Genomic DNA, 12470 nt, shown 5'->3' on the forward strand with positions numbered 1-12470 from the left:
GCCCAAGCGCGAAGCCGCGCAGACATGCAGCCGAAGGGTCAAGCAATCAAGCAACAAGCAGCAGGAGCATGCAGGAGGAATAAAATCCCTTAGACGCGATACCCGGAGGCAGCCGACTGACCACTGTCAGTCGAGACGTCCGCTGCCGCAGTGCTGGTTGTTTTCGGGCTTGTGTTTTGTGTGTGCAAGTTGTGCAGCTTCTCGCTGTGCGCTGTGTGCCAGGAGGCTTAGCTTGTTACTGCTTTGTTTTGCTTCTAAATCACTGTGACGTCTGACAGTGGTCAGTCAGCTGCCTCCGGGACATCTCGTCTCTGCAAGTAAATCCTATACTACTCTCCGTCCCTCACTGTGACGTCGGGTGCCTCCGGAGAGCTCGACACCACTGGGGTGCTTGCTGCTGGTCCGAGCTCTGCTGCTGAGGTCTTGGCTCGCAACGCGCCGCCACCTATCAGCGCCTCACTATGCAGCTGACGCTGGAGGCGCTCTTGTCTGGTGCGAGGCGCATGACGCCCTTGCGGGCGCAAGCACTCCTCGAGCCAGAGGACAGCTCCTCCTCGGACTTTGTCGAGTCGCCCGAGGAGTCTTCGCCGGAGGTCTCCGACTCCGATGGGGGAAACCCTTCGAGTGGCCCCGACGATGGGCGCGGAGCTGGCGACTCGGAGGCGTCTCCGTCCCTCACTGTGACGTCGGGTGCCTCCGGAGAGCTCGACACCACTGGGGTGCTTGCTGCTATGTATCGAGCTCGCCTGCTTCCTCCCCGGCATCGGTCGGGTCACGCCGGTCCTTGGGCATTGCCGCGGCGTCGCCGCCGTCACGGGCGGCTACCACTGACTCGGCTACCGCTGACTCGGAGGCTAGCGAGGAGGACTACCTCGAGCGGTACCGTGTTCCTGTGTCCAGCCTCCCTCCGTCCGCTGCCCCAGGCGGACCCCCGGGCAACGCCGGCTCCTTGTCGGCGGCTGCCCTTTCTCCGTCCGCGGCCGCCCGCTTTGTGGCGGCAGCGGACGTCTCGACTGACAGTGGTCAGTCGGCTGCCTCCGGGTATCGCGTCTAAGGGATTTTCTTCCTCCTGCATGCTCCTGCTGCTTGTTGCTTGATTGCTTGACCCTTCGGCTGCTTGTCTGCGCGGCTTCGCGCTTGGGCTGGCGGTGCCGCGTCTGGGTGCCAGCAGTGCTGGTTCTTTTCGGGCTTGTGTTTTGTGTGTGATTGTGCAGCTTCTCGCTGTGGACTGTGTGCCTGGAGGCTTAGCTTGATCCTGCTTTGTTTTGCTTGAGGCACTTTTTACCTTCTGCCAGTAAATTCACCTCACTCAGTGCGGCATCGGTCCGGGCAGGCGAGCTCGCCGGGACTAGCAGCAAGCACCCCAGTGGTGTCGAGCTCTCCGGAGGCATCCGACGTCACAGTGGGCGCGTCGGCTCCACTCTGGATGTTTCCCCCATCGGAGTCGGAGATCTCGCACCCGAAAGGGCGTCATGCGCCTCGCACCAGATAGGAGCGCCTCCAGACGGTAAGCTGCATGGCGAGGCGCTGATAGGTGGCTGCTTGTTAAACCTCCTTGTTCCTGCTTTGTTTTGCTTGAGGCACTTTTTACCTTCTGCGAGTAAAACTCTACCTCCGGTCCGCGGCCGCCAGCTTTGCGGCGGCGGCGGACGTCTCGACTTACAGTGGTCACTCGGATTCCTCCGGCCCGGTATCGCGTCTAAGGGATTTTACTTCACTTTTGTCGGAACCCATTGTTTGAGGCACTTTTTACTTTCGGGGCTGAGTAAACATTGTCCTCACACACCGAGACCAAAAAAAATCATCCGATCACTGCTCAGGCGGCTGCCCACGCCCGGCCGCCGTGACGCGGCGCGCCGCCGGAAGCCGCGCAGATCGGACAAGCAGGGAGCCTGTAGTGGAACTCCCTTCAAGTTAGGCCGGCGCGACAGCGGACGCATGGGCGCGTGCTGACTCGGATGGCAAGCCTAGTAGTTAAATGAGTTTTCAGTGACTCGCAGAAGGTACGGCTCCGCTGAGGCTCCAAGTAACTTAAAGGCAAACCGTGTCCTCCTCACTGTCCTCAGCGGGCACAGCGGCTGCCGAGACCAAGATTGCCCGGGATTGACGGCCGCAGTCGGACGACGCTGTGGCTGATGGATCGCCGATCATCGGATGATGCCCGGCAGCCTTGCCGGCGGCCAGTCAGATAGCGCCGAGTTAACAAAACTCTGAGGCTCCTGTAAACCAAGACGACTTACGTGTTTCAAGGCGGCCCATGTGAGAGTCGCGGCGCGTGGGACGGTGATATCGGCAGTGCGTGACTTTGGCATAGTATATCACGGTCCGGCGCCCGGCTAGTCTGCGGTCCCACAGCACTCCGGCCGCCACGGGCGGCCGCCCCGGCGGCCGCGTGAGGCCGCGGGCAATCATCATTTCCGGAATGCCATGATTCGGACGGTGAGTGACCGTCGGTCAGTGCCGCAGTGCGGCCGGCAGTCACTGAGCCTGCGGGAAGCCTGAGTCTCAATGTCCGATCTTTTCTCTTCAAGGCGCCGCTTCCTAGTCTCGCCCGTGCCGCCGCCGCACGCCCCGGGCCCCGCGGCTGGCGCTGAGCCTCCCGGCGCGGCAGGCCAGCGGGCCCGGTCACCATCCGCCTTCCGGCCGCCGCGTCGGACTCCGGGAGTCCGGGCCGGCCGGGTGTAGCTGAGTGTTACAGATCTGTTACATATTCAAGCAGAGAAACATGGCGTACAAGGAAGCAGTAGTGGGAAGGAGAGTGAGCGGGAAGGGAGAAGGAGAAGTGGAAGTAAAGATGACACGCGAGTGACAAAGACGCACACAGAAGATGAATGTGCTGTGAGAAGAAGAACAAAAGGTTGCCAGGGTGTGGAGGAGGGAGTAAGATAGAATCGCGGCGTCAGCCCAAGGAGTAATTTGGTTTGAGAGCAAGCATACAAGTAGAGCATTGCAAGAAGATCGATTGAACACTTGCAGACGGTTGAGGCTGAGACCGTGCAGGTTGGACCTCCAAAAGTACTGCAGGGCAGATACTTCTGAAATGTCGTATTTTTTCCTTGTCTTGTTTTCGAAAAGTTTGGTGTGCTGTTCTTGTGGAGTTCTTTGAAACTGCAGGGTGAGTCGTCTGCTGTCTAATCTCGTCCTTTCAATTATTCAGGATGATCGGATCAAGCTTATCGCGATTAGGATGCATCTTGGTAGGTCACCTTTACCCCCTTTACAAGACTTTCAAATGTTTCAAGAATTGTGAAAGCACGAGTGAAATAGAAGTGGAACATCTTTTAGACATGAGACGGATCTTGTCCTTTTGGGCCGTGAATGGAATATTCATGGTAATTTTTGTCTTGGCGAATGTTGCTCTGGACCTGACGATACGGTCATTCCCAAAATTTGCAGTTTTCGGAATATTTCTTGGATTTCTTCATCGCATGGATACCATTCTACTTCGAATCAAAGATCCTCTTCCTCATTTGGCTAGTGCATGGAAATTTTACAGGTTCTCAGTTCGTCTACGACAACTTTGTAGAGGAAGTCTTCCATCACCACGAGAACGACATCGATCACGGTTTGGCAGTTTCCAAGGCGGCGTTCAAGACTACAGCTTCTCGTTGGTTTGCTTTCTTAGCGTCGCAGCTCGCAAACCTCTTTGCTCTGGCGATGCAGAAGGTGATGGGTAGACTTGCAATCTCCAACGCTGATCCCTGTTTGCATGCTGCAGTCGCACGAGACTATGATGAGCCGTATGAAGCAGGGAGACGCCTCGTCATCGACAGAAAGCAGGTTTGAAGAAATTGGAGCTGGGGACGAAGAACGAGTCCTATCAGCATCGAAGAGAACGAGATCGAAGAAGAAGATAGATCATTGAGACAAGTTGGTGTCATACTGTATACCTGTCCCAGGACAGCGAGTCTGTTGTAATTTAATATACATACCAAGACATTGCGCAGACATGGTGTTACCTTTTCGTATGGACGGAGCTGTGTCTTAGCCTCGTTTGAATTCAGCTATGTTTTGAAGATTGGTATTCTATCGCTCATGTGGGTGGGGTCAAACAATTGCTAGAGCATTCAGTCGTACGAAATGTGCATTCAAGCAATGAATCCGTGGATTGCCTCAAGACACGGATATAAATCATTTCTTCATGATATGCTAACGTAAATCATGTCCTGGTACGTGTGGGTATGTGAGTATGTGGATCGTGGCTTGCAGTGAGACACTTTAATCACTCACGTTATTCACACACTTGGCACTCTCACAATGACACAACATCAATCAAACTCAGAAAGAACGTGCCTCAAGGCCTCGTCGAGTAGAGAGCTTGCTTCCCTTTCCCATATCTCTGCTATCTCGATCCTCCTCATCAACTTGGAGCCACGCGATCGTGTCGACTTTTTCTCAGGCTTCTCGGAGGACTCGTCGAATCCACCTTCCGAGGGAGGGAGTTCAGAGCATGTCAGCCCTTTGTTGACACATCTCGTGCAAGGTCTTGTTTCATCGCACTTGGTCTTGGCGCTTCTGCATACAAGGCAGGCGCTCTTAGTTGGATGCCGTCTTGACGATAGCCAGCGTCTCATGCGGTAGAGATTGCTGGGCGCGCAGGCAAATGGAAGCTTAGCACTCTGATCCTCGACGCCGAGATGAGAGGAATGATCACCGAAGACACTGGTAGGAGAATTTTCCCGCTGTGAATTTTCTGAATCAAGAGGGATGGGGGAGGCACCAAAGTCGTGGGAAAGGGGCATCATAAAATTCATCGCAATAGTACTCTGCTCTTGGAACAACTTGTATGTGGGAAAGAGGGCAAGTCTTGAGCTAGGGATACAGCAGAGGAAGAAGCGCGCACAGGAAGCAGTGGGATTCAGAGGTAGTGGGACGCCGGGTGCGGAGGAAGGTTTGAGAATGTGACAAGACACGGCCAAGGGAAAACCAGGGCAGCGACAGGGAGGCGCGTGACGAAAAGTTCTGGAGTGGGGCTTCTAGAGGAGTCGTAGACGTATTAAATAGCTCAAAAAGAGTCTTTTCGATCTTAAGAAATGGGATTGTTCTCAAGGAGTCGCTGTATCTAACCGCCGCCCTCTCCGGGGGGATGCGCGTGCGTGTAAAGGTCCCTATGCCCTCGTGATCGTTTGGACTCATAAACGCAATGATTCGAATTATTGCGAGGTTGAGATACAGCCAGGCTTCCATCCTGTCGCCAGAGAGTCGGAACAAACTGTTGAAGGGGTCCATTTCTCTTGAAATCTTGAGGGTGGGGTAGTATGGGGTCAAAATCATTCAGAAAGAAGGTCAGAGAGGTTTCGTTAGCAAGCGTCTGGAGTCCCGTGAGATCACCGTACGTTTGATCCGGTCGGCCGCTTGAACCTACTACCCTCTTGGCGGACTGGCACTCACGGCCCCCGTCGCCGGGCGGCGGGCCCGGGGGCCGCGCCGCGCCGCCGCCCGGCCGCGCGGCACTCAGGCACGGTGACGGCAGTGACCGTACGGTCGCCCGGGACAGTCAGTGGAATCGGAACGGTGGCACCGTCTGTGCGCGGGCGGCGCGGCGGTGAGGAGTAGCCTGTTCCGAAGTTCAATTGAACGGTTCGGCCAACCGGGCGGCCCTAGACGGGACGGTGTGCAATGCCGCGGCCGGCGCCCGGCAGTGCCGCGTCGGGCCCGCCCGGCGGCCGGGCGCCGATCGGACAGGCTCCCGGACCCGGTACCACATCACACCGCCGGAGTGAAGCCCGAGTTCAAGTTGGCTCGATACCGGCGGCCGGCCGCCGGCCGGCCGCCGCGGCGCCCGGCCCCCGGCGGCCCCGGTCACGGGTCCCACGGAACGGACGGCCCGGACTAGGCAGTGATCCGACTGAGGGCCGGATCATCGATAGTAGTCACGGTGAGCGGCCCTTGTTCCGAAGTCACGAGTCCGACGGTCGGAGCCACTGGCCGGGCACCGGGGCCCGCTCGTCACTAGTACTAGTACCGTACCGTAGCCCACCGTGCCACGGTACGGTACGGTCCCGATCCGGTCGGATCGGACTGAGTCCGGGCCGGCGGGCCGCCCCCGGGCCGGCCCCACCCCGGCCCGGGGGCGGCCCGGGCCCGGCTGGCGGGCCGCGTGACGGTGCCCGGCCCGCCGCAGTGCCCGGCGCCCCAGCTCAGGCTCGACTCGGTCGGATCCGATGATCATCGCCGTCGCCGGGCCCGGGGAGCAGGGACGGATACTTCAACGGATCCTCACGGATACCCAAACTTTGATCAGTTGGAGCGATGAGTGGTATGAGGTAGCGAACCGAGATGAGCAGGTGGAAGCAGTCGGCGTGAAGGGTCGGAAGGAGCGGCAGCTAGAGAATGAAGAAGATGATCACTTGGACAAGAATGAGTGGGAGACCATGGTGGTGGTGGTGGACGAGGAGGAAGAGAAAGCGAGATGTTCAGTACTGAAAACAATGACGAGCAGTCAAGAAATAGCGTTGCCGACCGTGCAGTGGTAAGGAGGCGAGCAAAGAGAAGGGAAATGAAGTCGAAGATGAGATCAAGGATAAATGAGAGCCAGATGAACAAAGGAGAAGAATGGTCACGTTGATACTGTAAGGAAGAGTCGTGTCGAGGAGTCGTTATGCATCGATGCATTTGTGGAATGGTAGAGGAGTTGTAGGAAAACAAGGATGACAGTGGCGGAGATGGATTATACAAGAAATCAAGTGCGATAATATGAATCCAACAATCTCGCGAATGAAGGAGATTGTGTTATGACACTGAACTTGAAGAAGGCAGGTAGGATACATAGCAAGGATACATGTAGGATACATGTAGGAAACACAGAGGAGTGAACCCTGCTAATGGTGGGGTCTCAATATCACTACAACCCAGTCACACATCTCTCACAAGAACAGCTTTCTTACCGACATGTTCTGATGCTCGTGTTGTGGCCCCTGTGCCCGTGCCATGTTTGCTCAATTTGTGCAACTGAGGAGTCATAGTTCTGTGGGCCTGCACCCTCCGTACCGCAACGTGTAACCTGACTGAATTCAGCAGAGCTGAGCCGGAGGTCAACACTTGCAGCAGACAGGAGGCGCGAGGTGAATGCTGCGAGGTAGAAACGTTGGTTTCTGCATTACCTGGAGCAGGGGAGGGAGGCGACTAGAGCATAGTAAGGTGGGGCTGCTGCTGAACCCTTGCGTCGCTCCTGTCTGGAGATGTTTGTGACTCGGAGCTACGGGCAGGCATGTGCGATGTGAAATCTGAGATTCAATCCCTTGCTGCTCGGTCGGTAGCAACCGGTACGTGCTGCAAATGACCGTAGAGGATAGCGTCGACTCTGAGCCACCTCCTCCCTCCGCTGGAGGAGGCGGCGAAAACACGGGCAGGGAGCAAGGCACAGTCAAAGACCTGCAATCCTCTGCAGGGGAGGGCGTGGAGATCCAAGAAAGTGGCGAGGGAGTCACCTTACAAGAGCAGGGGACAGTGAGTCTGGCAGGGAAGGAAGAAGCAGGCGGCGGAGGGGAAGGGGGAGAAGAGACGAGGCTGTTGGAAGCAGCTACGGAGGAGCAAGGAGGCGGATCGGGGAGCGCTGCAGTAGCGTATGCTGTCGTAGAGCAAGCAGAGGGTGAGGATGGTGGTGGAGAAAGTGGAGGATCACATGGTAAGGACGCCAAGCAGGCGGACGAGCTGGAGCAGATAGCAGTGGCGGGTGCGGGGAGTGAGGTGAAGGTCGAAGCAATGAAGGAGGAGGGAGCTGAACGGGCAGATGAAGGAACAGGAGTGGGGGAGCAACATGGCGACGACGATCGAGGGGCCGAGATAGAGGCAGGGTCTTCATCCCCTTCTGGGAAGGTTGAGGACGGGGAGGAAGGTGTTCAGCGGGCCTCGTCCATGGAGCAAGCTATCAGTGACGTCAACGACGAGTCAACGGAAGATGTTACGCAGCACGCGCTGGGCGACTTCATGGCGCTACTCGAGATGGCAGCGGACGAGATCGACCGCAAGGAGGTGGAGGAGGGTCGGGATGAGGAGGCGCCGGTTGATTTACACCTGGTGAAGAGTCTACTGCCTCCCAACGTGTCGCCGCAGGTCCTTTCGCGCGCCTCCTTCGCTGCTCATCGCTGCGAGGAGAAAATGCTGGAGGTGGCGAGGAAGGCGTGCCTCTCAGTGCAGCGAGAGGTCGACCTCCTCCGCCAGTGTCTCTCCGCCATGTCCTCCCTCCTCGTCCAGTGCGGCATCCGAGCAGACACAGGGGAGGCTCCTGAGGGGGCGGGTAAGCCGCTGCCGGCCACGAGGAGGTCGATAGCGGAGGAGGCGGGGGCGAGGATTTCGGTTCCCATGTGGAGGGAGGAGGCAAGGAGGCGAGCGATGAGGAGGACGTCGAGCCGCTTGCTGGAAGTGAAGATCTCGGAGAGAGCGCGACTTATGCAGGCCCTGCTCGCAGCGCGCAAGGATGTGTCGATGGTGGACCCGAGGGAGCTGTCACGGAGGATTCCCAAAGCTCAGCTGCAAGAGCTGATCCAACTCTCCCGCCGGCTCCTCGTCGACGCCGAAAAGTCTTCTGCTGACCTCTCCTCCTCCTCCCTCCCTCCCCCGATCGACCTGCGAGCTGTACGCCCCAAGGAGCACGACGACGCCGTTCCGTCTGCGCGCAGCTCCTCGGAGGCTCCGAGTGGAGGCAGGAGCGGGAGGATGGAGAGATTTTCCTCTTCCCAGCTGTGGGTAGTGCAGCGGATAGGAGGGAACGTGCTGAATGTGAGAGCAAGGCCACAACTAGGCTCGAAGAAGGTGGGGGAGTGCAGGGAGGGAGACATACTGGAGGTGGAAGGAGTCGAGGGCGACTGGGTGAAACTCTCCCCGGACAACGACGTCTTCGTGTCTGGAGGAGGAGCAGAAGCAGGAGGGGGAGGGGGAGGTTGGGTCCTGCACTTTCACAGGAGGCTCAAGATGGTCCTGGTGGCGCCCATGCTGCGCAAAGACTCGATGGAGAATCGCAAGCTGCTTGATAGCTCGCAGATGCCGAGTTCTAGGAGCAGACAGTCAATCCCGGAGCAGGAGGAAGCGCCGAGCCTGCAGCAGCTGAGTGCCGATCATGTCACGGGGAAGCGGACAGAGAGGATACAGAGGCTGCCGTCTGAGCTTTCGAGCAACGTGAGCTTCAGTAAGAGGAAGGCGATGAGGCTTCGAGCATGGGAGGAGGAGAAGCTGCAGGAGGAGGAAGAGAACCTGCGCAAGCAGCTTGAGAAGGAGCTGCTGAGAGAGAAGAGGAAGCAGTACAGCGCCATCACCGACGCGATCAGAAAGAAGACGGAGATCAAGAGGAGGAAGGAGGAGCCCGAGCCCGACAAGGTTGAGGAGCAGGAGGAGCTGAGCAGGATCGAGCTGGAGAGCAGCAGGGACGCGTACTCCAACCACCTGCTGGAACCATCGGAGTTCTTCCAGCAGCAGAGGAGGATGATTGAGCTGAGGAGGGAGCAGAGGGACCGGCGGGCAAAGCAGCAGGAGCTGGAGATGATTAGGGTGGAGGAGATGAAAAAGAAGCTCGAGATGCAAGAGGAGATGGCGAGGCAGCAGAAGCAGGTCAAAACTCTCTCTCTCCCTTCCCCCCTCACCTCCCTCTCTCCCTCACGTCCTGACCTCCTCTCTCCTCTCTCCTCTCTCCTCTCTCCTCTCTCCTCTCTCCTCTCTCCTCTCTCCTCTCTCCTCTCTCCTCTCTCCCCTCTCCTCTCTCCTCTCTCCTCTCTCCTCTCTCCTCTCTCCTCTCTCCTCTCTCCTCTCTCCTCCACAACCTTCCCTAGGATTGTTCTCTGCTCCGCATGCTTCTTGCTCCTGCCCTTCCCCTTGGGTCCTCTGTCTAACCCGCGCGTCCTCTAGATATGGTTGAAGCAGAAGGCGGAGCAGGCGGAGCAGAGGAGACTGCAGATCCATTTACGTGCCGAGGAGAGGAAGCAGATGCTGGACCAGATGAGGCAACATGAACAGCGCTACATCCAGCACATCCGAGAGGTCCTTCGTCCCCTCCTGTCCCCCACCTCCGCTCCTCCGACAACCCCATGCTCGCCCCAAACTCTTTCTGCTTCCCTGCCTCCCCTGCCTGCTTTCCTCTGTTTCCGTTCTTCTCTCAGTTCTTTCATTGTCTCCTCTCTTCCATCCTTCCCCCATCCCCCCCGCCCCTCCTTTTCCCGTCCTCTCAATCCTCCCTCTTCTCCTCCTTACGCTCTCTTTCTACCTCCCTCCATCCTTTGATTTTCCCCCGTCAGATGCGCGGTGTTGTCTCCTACCCTCTTGAGGACGCAGAGCCAATACAGGATCATGTAGAGCACAAAGTGGTGAACCTGAAGCCCATGGTGCTCGAGTCGCAAGTGAAGAGAGAGGAGGAGAAGCAAGCCGTGCTAGACAAGGTGAGCAGTCGAGGACGGGAAGGAGCACTTGGAGGAAGAGGAGGAGAAGGAGGAGGAGGAGGAGGAGGGGGTAGAGGGGGGAGGGGGAGGAGGTGGTGGTTGCAGAACTGACTGGGGTCATCAGGTGGCGAGAGGACGAGGGTATGCAGAAAAGGTCAAGAGGAAGCTGAAGCTCAAAAGCAAGCCCGTGGTGAGGTGGGAGGACGAAGTTGACCCTCTCCTCCTCCCTCTCTTCCAAGACGCCAAACTTCCTTCCAAGTAAGCCAACATGCCCTCCTGCTTTTGTTCCTCCCTCCTCCATCCCATTTCTCTCCTGTTGGCCTTTCCATCCCTCCCTCTACCCTCCTGCCCCGCCTTTCACCCTGTCTTTCATCACAGTTCACTTTCCTTTCATTCCTCGCCTTTCCCTCCTCCGTCTGCCTCCTCTCTCTGTCTTTTCCTCTCCCTCTCACTGATCGCTCACTCTCCTCTCTCCTCGTCTCAGGTACCTCGAGGAGATGCATCGGGTCTTCAAGGTGTCTCATCCTCGAGCCCTCGCCTCCCTCTCCGACCAGCAGCTCAACATGCTCAACATGAAGCCGGCAGAAAAGAAGCGACTCAGACTCGTCCTCGTCCAACACGGCCTCGTCTCTCCTCCTCCTGCTCCTCCCTCCCTCCCTCCTCCTCCCTCCCGACCCCGGAAGCCTGCGTCCAAGGTCTGGAAGTCCGCTCCTCCCAGTGGCGGAGGAGGAGAGGAGGAGGGCTCCGGGAGTGCGAGAGCGCAAAAGTACAAGGGCAGGCAGGCAGGCAGGCCGTCGCGGAGCAGCTCAGATCGAGGTGGGGAGGAGGGGGAGGGAGGACAGGGAGAGGGAGGAGGAAGAGGAAAGGGGCGGAAAGGAGAAGGAGGAGGCGATGGTGCTTCTGCTGCTAGGAATACGAGGACGCAGGTAGAGGGAAAGAGCCGGAAGAGGACCAAGGACAAGGACAAGGACAAGGACGACAAGCAGGAGGATCAGGAGCGGGGGAATCAAGCTAAGGAGATGACAACTATTAATGAGGAGAGCATGGTTTCGAAGAAGGCCCAGCAGGAGCAGGAGCAGGAGCAGGAGCAGGAGCAGGAGCAGGAGCAGGAGCAGGAGCTCCCAGCAAAGCTCTCCCCTCGCTCCTCCGCCACGGATCATTCCAATGTGGATGCTTATGAGCATGACTTGGCTGAGTCAGAGGACGAGCAGGACAAGAACGAAGGGAGGATAGACAAGGAGGAGGAGGAGAAGGAGGACAAGACGGAATGGGAGGAAGCAGGATTGAAACACCGTCAAGAGAAATCGAAGGAACAAGCGGCGCAAGAGGAGGAGAAGCACTCCCCATCCCCCAACCACTTGAAGGAGGAGGGAGAATACATCGGGGAAGAGGAATTTGAGGAGGACGAGGATGAGGATCAAGATGATTATGTAGAGGAGAAACCAAAAGAGGAGGCGAAGGAGGAGGAGAAGGAGGAGGAGGAGGAGGAGGAGGAGGAGGAGGAGGAGGAGGAGGAAGGAAAGGAGGAGAATCATACTTGGCGCAAGCTGCGGAACAAGGAGAACACAGAGGAGCCAGTCAACATGGCAATGAGCACGCAAAAAGATCAGGACGAGGACGAGGACGAGGACGAGGAAGAAGAGGAAGAGGTGAGATCTCCTTTGCGACTGCTGTCGTGTGACTTGCCTCTAGGAGGATGTGCTAGACCTGCTTGACAGTGCGAGAGGAAAAGAAAATAATCAGCGGCATAGGCAGAAAGAGGAGGAGGTGGTTGAAGAGGAGAGCTCAAGACGGCAGGAAGAGAAGCGGAGAAAAGAGGAGGACGAGGAGAGAAAAAGAGAGGAGGAGAGGAGGAGAGATGAGGCGAAACGAAAGGAGGAGGAGGAAGCTCCTGCTTCAACTTCCCTGCTCGCAACTGAATCCTCTGCGAAGAACCGAGGATGGGACGAGAGTCTCGTAACAAGTAAGCTGAGGGCAGCAGAGATGGAAGAAGGGGAGGGAGGAGGGGGGCGGAGTGGGAAGGGAGGGAAGGAAGGACGAAAAGGGACGAAGGAGGAGGGAGGACCGAAGGACGAAAAGGACCGAAGGACGAGGAGGAGGAGG

At 57.6% G+C, this 12470-nt stretch overlaps 3 protein-coding genes across 3 annotated transcripts; 2 read left to right on the forward strand and 1 right to left on the reverse strand.

The window, feature by feature from the left end:
• Positions 1-3158: 3158 nt before the first annotated feature.
• Positions 3159-3865, forward strand: GUITHDRAFT_138376 (hypothetical protein; the record flags this gene model as incomplete). The annotated part of the gene is made up of 3 exons (XM_005833201.1): positions 3159-3332; positions 3397-3666; positions 3719-3865. The coding sequence occupies 3 exons, from the start codon at positions 3159-3161 to the stop codon at positions 3863-3865; spliced, it is 591 nt and encodes a 196-aa protein (XP_005833258.1).
• Positions 3866-4268: 403 nt separating this feature from the next.
• On the reverse strand, positions 4269-4574 carry GUITHDRAFT_107891 (hypothetical protein; the record flags this gene model as incomplete). Its single annotated transcript, XM_005833202.1, has 1 exon — positions 4269-4574. The coding sequence occupies one exon, from the start codon at positions 4572-4574 to the stop codon at positions 4269-4271; it is 306 nt and encodes a 101-aa protein (XP_005833259.1).
• Positions 4575-7278: 2704 nt separating this feature from the next.
• On the forward strand, positions 7279-12082 carry GUITHDRAFT_138377 (hypothetical protein; the record flags this gene model as incomplete). The annotated part of the gene is made up of 5 exons (XM_005833203.1): positions 7279-9546; positions 9841-9972; positions 10227-10367; positions 10492-10562; positions 10852-12082. 5 exons carry the CDS (start codon positions 7279-7281, stop codon positions 12080-12082), a joined length of 3843 nt encoding a protein of 1280 aa, XP_005833260.1.
• Between the last annotated feature and the right edge of the window lie 388 nt (positions 12083-12470).

The sequence above is a fragment of the Guillardia theta genome (genome assembly GCF_000315625.1).
Source record: "Guillardia theta CCMP2712 unplaced genomic scaffold GUITHscaffold_31, whole genome shotgun sequence".
Taxonomy (NCBI): Eukaryota; class Cryptophyceae; order Pyrenomonadales; family Geminigeraceae; genus Guillardia; species Guillardia theta.